The 11,776-nt window shown below is 36.8% G+C and overlaps 2 protein-coding genes across 4 annotated transcripts in view; both read right to left on the reverse strand.

Annotated features, from left to right (window-relative positions):
- LOC107560249 (fat storage-inducing transmembrane protein 1-like) overlaps window positions 1-952 on the reverse strand; it is a 2,739-nt gene extending 1,787 nt beyond the window's left edge. Inside the window, exon 1 of the mRNA XM_016244379.1 lies at window positions 86-952. Within this exon, the coding sequence (XP_016099865.1) occupies window positions 86-351 (266 nt within the window). The 5' untranslated portion in view covers window positions 352-952. The remainder of the gene's footprint in view (window positions 1-85) is intronic.
- Window positions 953-5,023: 4,071 nt separating this feature from the next.
- Window positions 5,024-11,340, reverse strand: LOC107560261 (DDB1- and CUL4-associated factor 11-like). 3 transcript variants are annotated; one of them, XM_016244401.1, is made up of 11 exons: window positions 11,062-11,339; window positions 9,841-9,900; window positions 8,230-8,416; window positions 7,970-8,097; window positions 7,730-7,848; window positions 7,454-7,518; window positions 7,195-7,295; window positions 6,335-6,481; window positions 6,189-6,243; window positions 5,371-5,439; window positions 5,024-5,121 (listed from the first exon to the last, which is right to left on the reverse strand). In XM_016244401.1, the coding sequence occupies exons 3-11, from the start codon at window positions 8,403-8,405 to the stop codon at window positions 5,058-5,060; spliced, it is 924 nt and encodes a 307-aa protein (XP_016099887.1). In that variant the 5' UTR covers window positions 8,406-8,416; window positions 9,841-9,900; window positions 11,062-11,339; the 3' UTR covers window positions 5,024-5,057. The 3 variants fall into 3 exon arrangements, with proteins under 3 accessions (XP_016099887.1, XP_016099888.1, XP_016099886.1); XM_016244402.1 differs by lacking the exon at window positions 9,841-9,900 and having other exon boundaries at window positions 11,062-11,340; XM_016244400.1 differs by lacking the exon at window positions 11,062-11,339 and having other exon boundaries at window positions 9,841-10,118.
- Between the last annotated feature and the right edge of the window lie 436 nt (window positions 11,341-11,776).

Consider the following 11,776-nt stretch of genomic DNA (forward strand, 5'->3'; position numbering starts at 1 on the left):
TGGAAATTAGAAGATCAGCTTCACACTCAAAAACCGTGACGAGGTAATTCTAGTAATTCTAAAGTTAACTAGAATAAGATCTTGCCTGTACAGGTAGTGATTCTTGTTGCCAAATATGCTGTACTTGGAGACCCAGCGACTCAGAGCAGGTCCAAACATCACCAGCACAGAGAGAAGGAAGTGAAAATGCTGTCTAAATAAGAAATGAGCCAGTAGTCCAGCTGTGAGATCAGTAAACTGCTCTAGAGCCCAGTGCAGAAGCTTGTTGACAGAGTTATGGATCTTATAAAGCATCTCCTTTAGTCCACAAAGATCCATCTTGGTTTGCTGAGGGCAGAACTTCCACTGCATGTTCAACAGATCGACTAACAGCACAAACTGAGCAGGACAGAATGAGATTGTTCTACCATCTGTCAGCAGGGTTATTAGCTTCCCTTTTGTTTTCACAGTTGAGTTCAACCTGCTGGTTTATATCACACTTCTCATCATGTACCCTCTCACTCACACACACTCACGGTCCTGACAACATTTTGCTCCTTAACAGCTCCAAACATTCCCATCTTATCAGCTTGCTCTGTGTGTGTGTAATACAAAGCAGTACAGCAACATTCCCTTTGTGGTTTCAACTCTATTTAGCATCTGTATCTGTAGTATGGATTAAAATAAACTTTGGCTTTGGAAAAAAGGTCAAACAAAACACACACACACACAAAACAGAACACACACAAAACAACAGATATAAAACTTACAATTTAATCTAGTGCATGTACTGTGTTTCTTCTAAACAGTTGTGTTATTGTAAGGTTGACTCATTTTACTCTATTCACTATAAACTAATATAAACAGATAACTGGTAACTATATGGACTATATGATTATTGTAATAAATGTGTTCATTCAAGGTGTTTCCCCACTATTTATGGTTATTTACAGTACTGTTCAAACGTTTGGCAGTAAAAACATTTTTTTATTGTTTTATAAAAAATGTCTCTTATGCTCACCAAGGCTGCATTTCTTTGATTAAACAATACAGTAAAAACAGTAATACAGTAATATTATGAACTATATACTATATATATATATAGACGAAATCGGCTGTTTTCTATTTTAATATATTTGAAATGTAATTTATTTATGTGATGGTAAAGCTGAATACATGATCCTTCAGACATTCTAATATGCTGATTTGGAGAAACATTTCTTATCATCATAATAAGAAAAAAATCTTTATAACATTATAAATGTCTTTACTGTCATTTTAATGTAATTTTAATTGCTGAATAGAAATATTAATTTCCTTAAAAAAAAAAGATCTTACTGAGCCCAAAATTTTGAATAGTAATGCATATGTTGACCACATTTTTTTTTTCTTCACAGGTTAGAAAAGACCATGTTCTCCTCATTAGCTTTACCTACTATCATTACAATATAGCAAATATACAGTACACTCTTGTTCAGACTATATGAGACACTGTCACCTTCAATGGGAGTAACGAAATTCTGACCTTGTCTCAAATAGTTTGAAAAATAATTTTGAATGCATGTAGCACATACAAATTGGCTTACAATGCAAAATGTACTGCTTTACAGCTGGCTGAAATATTTGATACGATTTATAGTCCAAACAAAGTTGTGCGCATGAGTTTAATTATTCTTGTAAAACAATTTTGTGAGTGTTCCAATGAATTTGAAATGCACTTAAATCATACACAAATCAAACCTTTGTGTCAACAGAAACATATTTGCACGCATGCTCACACACATACGCATAAAGAATCTCACTCCCGTTCCCATAAACCCACAACTATGTCTCCACACACGCATTTTTAACACGCATTCAGTTTTGACAGAAAAGATTATTTTACATTGAACTACAAAATCAAATCCTGAACATTAATAGCAATAAAATATCTTACAATATTTAGAATTATTCCTGGAATTCTTTGCACTTTGGGAGACATGTCCATTATGTGTAAAATCATCTTTTTATATTTCATTATGCAAGTATTGCTTTTTGTGGGTGAAGCAACAGTTACCATACAGTAATTTTTCAAGCAAAGCAGTTGTGTTGTGCCCGTCTGAAATCATGCGTTCTTTATAATGGTGAAATTCACTCAAAGTCTTTCACTTAGGCTTAAACCTGCGCTTAAATCTCTGAGCTGAAAGAGAGGCGTAAAAGAGAAATCACAGCACGCCCCGTGTCCATTAACTAAATGTCAATGATCCTTTTAGCTTAAACATATTTGTATCATCTTTTTGTGCCGGTAATGTGAAATCAAACAAAAACCTGAAGACCCTGCCTAACACTACATCAATGTGATTTCACAAAATGTGTCCTCTTTTCTGATTTTTTTTCTCTGTTTCTCTTTATTCCTCCTCCATCCCATTCCTGCTACGATGGCACCATCTACCTCTGACATCATCAATAGCGTTTGGTTTTCGTCTCCAGCATATCCACGTTCATCCTCTCTCTGTCGTTGTCCAGAGGGTGGTTCTGCGTGTGTTCCCACCGACGTATGGCACCATCCCACTGAGCGAACGTGACAAGAGAAGGAAAAAAGACAATCAATGAGTTCAAAGAAGTCTCATGGTCATTGGGCCCTATCATACACTTGGCGCGACGCAAGCGTTTTTTGTTAGTTTCAGCCCGGCGCAGATATCATTTTCACGTCTTGTGGCACGTTGTTTAAATAGCAAATGCATTTGTGCCCATTTGTGCACCTATGGGCGTGCTGGTCTGAAAAGGCGCAGTGTTTACGCGCTGCTATTTTGAGGCAAATGAAATAGACATTTTTTTTGTCATTTAAAGAGCACGTTAGTAATATGCGCCTAAAGGTGGGTGAACAACGCGCATACACTCTGCTTATTACCCACACGGACACGCAGCAGCACACAAACATGTCAAATATTAAAAATGAAAGGATTACAATTTAAAAGATTATTATTGTGCCCCGTAGATGTTACTCTCTGGAGAAGCGTTCAGTCTTTGCTCTTGCAAATTCCGCCAAGTAAATAGTGAATCTACCAGGGCGCGAGCACAACGGGTGAACAACGTGCATACACTCTGCTTATTACCCACACGGACACGCAGCAGCACACAAACATGTCAAATATTAAAAATTTAAAGATTATTATTGTGCCCCGTAGATGTTACTCTCTGGAGAAGCGTTCAGTCTTTGCTCTTGCAAATTCCGCCAAGTAAATAGTGAATCTACCAGGGCGCGAGCACAACTGGCTTTTAAAGGCAATGGTAGATGAGACTCTGATTGGTTTATTGCACGTTATGCCCAAAACACACCCATTACTCATTAAGAGAATAGGGACAACTCTTTTAGACCATGTGCCGGGCGCGCCGACCATTTTTCCCGTCGTTAAACTAGCAAAAGTGGATTCGGACACGCCCCAAGTGCACTTGCACCGTGTGCTGTAGTAGACCATGCGCTTAGATCATTAAAATAGGGCCCGTAGTGTTAACGTTATGTTTTTTAATTTCTAGGTCTTAGTCCTGTGTCAAATGTCCTTTTTAGTTTTCATCATATTGGTCAACCTAGACTGTTTTAGTTGGCTAAAAGGCTGTGAATTTTTGTCTAGTTTTAGTCAATGAAATCTTATGAAACTTATATTTCAGTAATGCTGCATAATGATTAAACCAATAATCACAATCATTTTGCTCAAAATTATAATCATGATTTCATAATGTAGAGAGTATGTAAATGAACATACGCTACATTATGAAAACTAGTCAACTCAAAAGCCTCTCAGCCTAGAGCAATGAGCGCGCCTGGCAACCGAATGTTGCCGCAGGTGCAGTTCACAGAGCAGTATATATACCACCGGAGCACTTACTTTCAGTCAGTAGAGCTTTCACTGTCAGAATAGGAAAAGCTGCCGATTTATCGGAGTTTGATAAAGGACAAATTGTGATGGCACGGCGCCTCAGAACTTCGATCTCAGAAACGGCACACCTTGTGGGTTGTTTACATGGCGCAGTAGTGAGTATGTGTCAAAAGTGGTGCACGGATGGCCAAATGTTGAACTGTCGTCCAGCCATGTGTCGTCCACAGCTCATAGATGCCAGAGGGGAGCAGAGACTATCATGCATTGTTCACAGCAACCGCAAGGCCACAGTGCGACAAATCAGCAGCAGATACAACAGTGGTGAGCAGGGCAATGTGTCACAGCACACTGTTCATCGCAGCCTTCTGCATATGGGCCTGCATAGCCGACGACCCAGCCGGGTCCCCATGCAAACTGCAAGTCATCACCAACAATGCATGAAATGGGCCCAAGATCATCGAGTTGGACCATTGATTATTGGAAGAAAGTGGCCTGGTCTCGAATCAAGATTCCAGGTGCATCAAAAATTGATGGCCAAGCGCAGAAACGCTGGATGCACTGTTGGGCGGACACAGGCCGTTGGCAGCGGTGTTATGCTGTGGGTGATGTTTTCTTGGGACACTTTAGGCCCCATTATCCCAATAGCACAATCCCTGACAGTTGTCAGGTACCTGAACATCGTTGTGGACCAAGTGCACCCATTCATGGCAACTGTGTTCCTTGTCAGTGATGGGCATTATCAACAGAATAATGTGCCATACCACACTGCCAGAATCATCAAGGAGTGGTTGCTACAGAGGGTAATGTCTGGATATTGTTCTCATTAAATCTAGCTTGCATATCAATGACGACTTTAAATTCAGAACGATAGACCTTTGATGCACTGAGATGGGGAGTTATAAAGATTACGCAAGGCTTAAAGTCACAGGATGGCTGAGAAGTATGACAGATTGACAGTAGAGTTAACTGATATTAATCCAATAAAAAGCTTTAATTTTAATTAATTCAACATTTTCTAAAAAAAAAAAAAAGATATTTATTGTATTTAGTATTTAGTGCCGCAGATGAAAATTAACTAAACGTTTTTGGGTTACTGATGATGTGGTATTTGTGACTTTTTCTTATCCACTAGCCTCTAAATAAATATTTTTTTCTAAGAGTTTTTCCCCCTGGATTAAGAGTGCAAAAGTAAGCCATTCTATTACATTACTAACGTGTGAATCATACCTTTAGTGTTCTCTTGTTTTGTTCACGATCAAACACATACAGGCAGCCATCGTTTGCACTATTTGACAGAGACAAAAAGCATCTCATTAAGAATCAAGGAACACTTTAGTTTTCTATGTATGGTAGGTGGTTATTCTGCTAATAAATAAATAAATTAAAATAAAATAACACTCCAATAGTGGAAATCAGAAAAGCAAAACAAGTTTCAACATGTTTGAAAAAAGTATCCAGATATAAAAACTAATATTGAGTTAGCACAGGATTGTTTTCTGGGGTTAGTATTCTTAGACCATAGTATATTACTAACCCGCCTAAAATTTCTTTTCCATCTGTGGATGCTGCTAGAGAGAAAACACAGAACCTCCTTTCATCAGGACTGAAAGAAGATGAAAGAATGCTGTCAGCATCAGCAACAATGAACACTAACAACTACAGTCATTTCTAACATGGTTGTTACATTAAATATACCTCAGAGCTATAATGAAACATAAATAAAATATAAATATTTAAACACATAAACCAATTTCCATTCACACAGCCCTTGGGGATGAACAGAGCAAGACCAAACCTCTAAAAGCATAATATTACAGTTTATCATCACAGGATGGTCACTAAATGTTATGCAATGCAGAGAAGATGTCAACATGGTCATGTGAATGTGATGCGAGAGGCAGAAAGACACACTGGCAAAGTCAGCTATTGGCATTATTAGCATATCTGGTGTTATGGCACTTTAATTACAATATATATACTATAATTTCAATATAGGAGGGTTATTGTTCTTACATATTATGAGCATAATCAAATATCTGTTATTTATAAATGATGTCTTTGCTACAGTAATGAGTGTCGAAAGGGGAAAAAAAGAACTGAACTCATAAATAACAGAGAATTGTCCCTAAAATAAACAAAAACAACCCCAATTGGTCATTACTTTGAAAACAAACTTCCTTCACATTTCACTTTGCCAGCGTGTTGAGTTTTGGTTAGCGCACGGTCACGTGATGGCTGTAGTGATGAATGGTTATGGAAATCTGTTCTAATGTCTGTCATCCACATGAAGAGGAAGCATACAGGTGATTACCTGAGTTTTAATGCTAAAATGTACTATGAGGAAACACTAACTTGAGGTCCAGAGCGGTGTGTGTTTCATTGTCCCCATCTACACTGCACACATGGACTAAAGAGAGGGAGCACAGACAGATATGCATTACTGGAATAAACGACAGTGGTGCCAAAAAAGCAGTTTAAGTGACTTTGCCCTGTCTTACTGTAGTCAGACCAACTGGAGTACAGCACACAACGTGCATCAGGGGTGAAACACACATCCAGAATGCTCCAGCCAACGTCTCTGGCCTTCACTGTCTTCTTTAGAGTAAAACGGCCCCTACTGGTGTCATATAACCTGATATTCTGATCTATAAAAACAGACAGAAAAAGAAGAGTATAAGATACTGTTTGCGCTACACAATTCAAATGTTTGGTTCAAAGATTTTTGTGTGTTTGTTTTTATGCTCACGTAGGCTGTTTTTATTTGATCAAAACACAGTAAAAATAGTCATATTTGACCATATAATGACCGTTTTCTATTTTAATATTTTTTAAATGCAATTTATTTTTGTGATGGCAAAGCTGATTGTATAGCAGCCATTGCTCCAGTCTTTAGTGTCACATGATCCTTGAAATCATTCTAATATGCTGATTTGGTGTTCAACATTTCTTATTATTATTAATGAAAACAGCTTTGTTGTTTTTGTTCAGTTTTGTAAAAACCATGAGCATTTTTTCAGGATTATTTGTTGAATACAATGTTCAAAAGAACAGCATTTATCTGAAATCGAAATTTTTGTAACATTATAAATGCGTTTAGTGTCACTTCATCAGTCTAATGCATTCTTGCATTTCTTAAAAAAATTAAAATAAATAAATAAACCTTGCTGACCCCAAACTTTTGAACGGTAGTTTATATGTACTTAAATTAAAGCCAAAAAAAGATTGAAACAATTACACTACAGGACTTTTGTAGAACTTTGTTTTGCATCTGAACATGTCTGAGAACATGACTGACATTTGGAAACTACTAAAAATAGAAAAGAAATACTAATGACAAAGTCTTGAATTACAGTTTCACCTTGGCATGCAGACAGGAACATGTTTCCCTCATCACTGTAGACTCCACAAAAGACTTTCTGCTGGTAAGTGTCCTTGTATACCACATGATTAGGCAGAAAACTATGAGGAAATGTGTATTAATTATTATATACGTATGCAAAGAATGATCAGTTTTAGAAAAGAAAAATCACTATTTTAAATTGTACTGACATATGTGCCTCTGTATCTGTGAGTATCTAGCATTTGTTGTTGTAGCACAGCATTAATGTTGCACTTACTGTGAACGGATTCGGCTGCACTCTCCATGAGAGAAACTTGACCCACGACACCGTCCCTGTTCCCGCTTCAGAAAGAAATACACAGTTAGATTATAGAAAGCTGCACATCTGCCACTCTATTTGGCTGTATAAAGAGTTCTTGATTTCTTAATTACAAATCTGAAGAGCTACAAACTAGTAAAACAGCTGGATGAACTGCTCATTCAGACACATTGTGTTGTTACTATAAATACCCTGTACTGTACATTAAGATATATATCCATAGATCCGCCTTACCTCTGCCAGCATTTGTGTGAAACTGTGTCTGCCCTTTAAGTCTGAGGATGCAGTGGCAAGCAGGATCTGTGTGTGGATCTCACTGCGGTCAACTTCCTGTGTGTCTGGTTGGGCATCCACTGAGCGAGAATAAATAAGGCATAGTAAATGACCACAGAAGTGTTTAATTCAATGGTATTTATGGCACCATTGCTCACTTTTATAGAATGAAAATTATGCCATATGGTCCATAATTCCCACCTGGAGGGTCATATCGATGTCCTAGCCGCCCATCCCAGGCCCCATCGCTGTCCTCATCTGAGTCTGAATATGACTGCACGAGCTGTAGGCCCGTCGCTCCACTTCCATGGACCAGGCGGACCTGGCCCCTATAGTAGAGAAAAAGGAAGAACAATTTGCAATACCCATACGACAAAAGAGCAAGTGGCAGAGTTCCAGAACATGCAGCCCAGGCAAAGGGATCGCCAAAAAAATGTTACGTAGGTTATGTATATAACTACCTCCGCAGTAGGTACGCCAGAACTTGTGCCAAGTCAACGTTCTCTTCAGATCCTGACTGCCTCTCGCCCTGTGTGTGACCCGTCTGATTGGAATTCTGGTTGGGTTCTGGTTCGGACTGGTCTGGGTTGTTGCCAGAGCCCCGACCGGACATCCCAGAACTGGACTGAGAGCCCATAGACTGATTGTCTGCCAAATAATTTATTCAGAAATAAGCAATGCAAGCAATCACATTCATGTCATTATAAAAAAAGCAAGAAATATTATAAATATCCACACATTTATTTAAAGACATTGAACACCATCTTTTAGTAATTATGTCGAAACTATGACATACACCCAAATAATAAGCGAAATACCTGTGTTGGCAAAGCTGAATATTCAGCAGCCATTACTCCAGTTTTCAGTGTCACATGATCTTTCAGAAATATGCTGATTTTGTTTTGACATTTCTTATTATTATTATCATCAATATTGAAAACAGATTTGCTGCCTAATATTTTGTGGAAACTGAATTTTTTTTTCAGGATTCTTTGGTGACTAGAAAGTTTAAAAGAGCAGGATTTATTTGAAATAGAAATCATTTGTAACATTATAAACGTCTTTATTGTCACCGTTTGATCAATTTAATGCATTGCTGAATAAAAAGTTTTATTTTTGAATTCTTACTGACTCCAAATGTTTGAATGGTACTATGTAAGTTACATCATTGAAAAAAAAAGATTTAAACAATTTCACTAAAAACTTTATTATGGTTTTTTTATGCATTTTAACATACTAAGCAGAGAAAATTATTGTTAGCAATATTATTATTTTAAAAAGCAAGACAAACAATTCTAGGATTATCTTAAAGACATTTGACACCATTTTTAGTAATACTGTAAATAACAGGACATACACACAATTAATAAGAAATAAGATTTTTTTTTAATTCTTACTGACTCCAAATGTTTGAATGGTACTATGTAAGTTACATCATTGAAAAAAAAGATTTAAACAATTTCACTAAAAACTTTATTATGGTTTTTTTATGCATTTTAACATACTAAGCAGAGAAAATTATTGTTAGCAATATTATTATTTTAAAAAGCAAGACAAACAATTCTAGGATTATCTTAAAGACATTTGACACCATTTTTAGTAATACTGTAAATAACAGGACATACACACAATTAATAAGAAATATACTTCTCTGACTATAAATTTGTGATGGACATGACACAATGCATAAATATGTATTACGACAAAATGAACACTGATGTAGTGCACTAACTGTGTGGGATGTCAGTGTTATTAACATCCCAATATTTGCTTGTCTTGAAAAATGATGACATTAAACAGATGATTGAAATGAATGTTGACATGCAGCTGACAAAAGGCTGTGTTGTGACTGACAGGCGTGCATGCTAAAATGACAGGCTAGAACTGAAAAGTGCAAATGTCATGGGACGAACACTTCATACAATGGTTTCATATTTACAAACTAAGAGTTTAAAAAAGCAAAAATACATAAAAGCCTACTTGTTACGTTAAATATACATCCAAAACAGCCCTTTGTTTATAATTTAGCGCTCAAGCTAGCACACAGTAAGCGACCTACAAAAGAGACCCACCAGATAAATGGTAACAGCGCTTTGACAGCTCTTCTGCTCCGTTGGTTTCTTCCTGCAGACCTCGGTAAATAACTACCAAACAGTGTTATCAAAATTGAAGCTTGTAAACGTGTGAGTTCAGAATGCTAAACGCTTCTGTTTCCCTGAGTAGGTTTTAAGACTCTCTAGGTTCGTGACGCGCCATGTTGTTTACGGTCTCGAGACTCGCCTTCCTCAGGTCACGTGACACACTGACGCTCTCCCAGAGCAAACACGAATATTGAAAATATTTATTTTCCAGCCACAAACCTTTAACAGTACACTCCTAATAGCAGAAACTACAGATTTTTTTCATTGTCATGAGCTCCCAAAATATCCGAATATATATTTTTTAACGATAAACTTTTATTCGGCATTGGAAGTGACTTCAAGAATGAGCTAGCAAAGTTCTCGTTTAGAGAAATTAGACACACTACACTAAAAGCTACATGACAGTAGTTATGTGTAGTTACTGTATGTTTAGTTTTCCTAAATGTAAAACATAAAAAATTGTCCGCTGTAATTTATCTAATATATGTTTATATAAGCAAACATAAACAAATTCCAAAAGAAATAAAAAAGAAAAATTGTACATTTTTCAGAGAAAACAAGCAAGAGGTCATAACTCGCCCAGTGGTAAAATGTGTCAATACACTCTAAAAAATGCTGGGTTAAATACAAAGCAAGACAAACAATTCTAGGATTATCTTAAAGACATTTGACACCATTTTTAGTAATACTGTAAATAACAGGACATACACACAATTAATAAGAAATATACTTCTCTGACTATAAATTTGTGATGGACATGACACAATGCATAAATATGTATTACGACAAAATGAACACTGATGTAGTGCATTAACTGTGTGGGATGTCAGTGTTATTAACATCCCAATATTTGCTTGTCTTGAAAAATGACATTAAACAGATGATTGAAATGAATGTTGACATGCAGCTGACAAAAGGCTGTGTTGTGACTGACAGGCGTGCATGCTAAAATGACAGGCTAGAACTGAAAAGTGCAAATGCCATGGGACGAACACTTCATACAATGGTTTCATATTTACAAACTAAGAGTTTAAAAAAGCAAAAATACATAAAAGCCTACTTGTTACGTTAAATATACATCCAAAACAGCCCTTTGTTTATAATTTAGCGCTCAAGCTAGCACACAGTAAGCGACCTACAAAAGAGACCCACCAGATAAATGGTAACAGCGCTTTGACAGCTCTTCTGCTCCGTTGGTTTCTACCTGCAGACCTCGGTAAATAACTACCAAACAGTGTTATCAAAATTGAAGCTTGTAAACGTGTGAGTTCAGTATGCTAAACGCTTCTGTTTCCCTGAGTAGGTTTTAAGACTCTCTAGGTTCGTGACGCGCCATGTTGTTTACGGTCTCGAGACTCGCCTTCCTCAGGTCACGTGACACACTGACGCTCTCCCAGAGCAAACACGAATATTGAAAATATTTATTTTCCAGCCACAAACCTTTAACAGTACACTCCTAATAGCAGAAACTACAGATTTTTTTCATTGTCATGAGCTCCCAAAATATCCGAATATATATTTTTTAACGATAAACTTTTATTCGGCATTGGAAGTGACTTCAAGAATGAGCTAGCAAAGTTCTCGTTTAGAGAAATTAGACACACTACACTAAAAGCTACATGACAGTAGTTATGTGTAGTTACTGTATGTTTAGTTTTCCTAAATGTAAAACATAAAAAATTGTCCGCTGTAATTTATCTAATATATGTTTATATAAGCAAACATAAACAAATTCCAAAAGAAATAAAAAAGAAAAATTGTACATTTTTCAGAGAAAACAAGCAAGAGGTCATAACTCGCCCAGTGGTAAAATGTGTCAATACACTCTAAAAAATGCTGGGTTAAATACAACACAGTGCTGGGTAAA

The sequence above is a fragment of the Sinocyclocheilus grahami genome, unplaced genomic scaffold, assembly GCF_001515645.1.
Source record: "Sinocyclocheilus grahami isolate Dianchi unplaced genomic scaffold, SAMN03320097.WGS_v1.1 scaffold716.1, whole genome shotgun sequence".
NCBI classification, from domain to species: domain Eukaryota; kingdom Metazoa; phylum Chordata; class Actinopteri; order Cypriniformes; family Cyprinidae; genus Sinocyclocheilus; species Sinocyclocheilus grahami.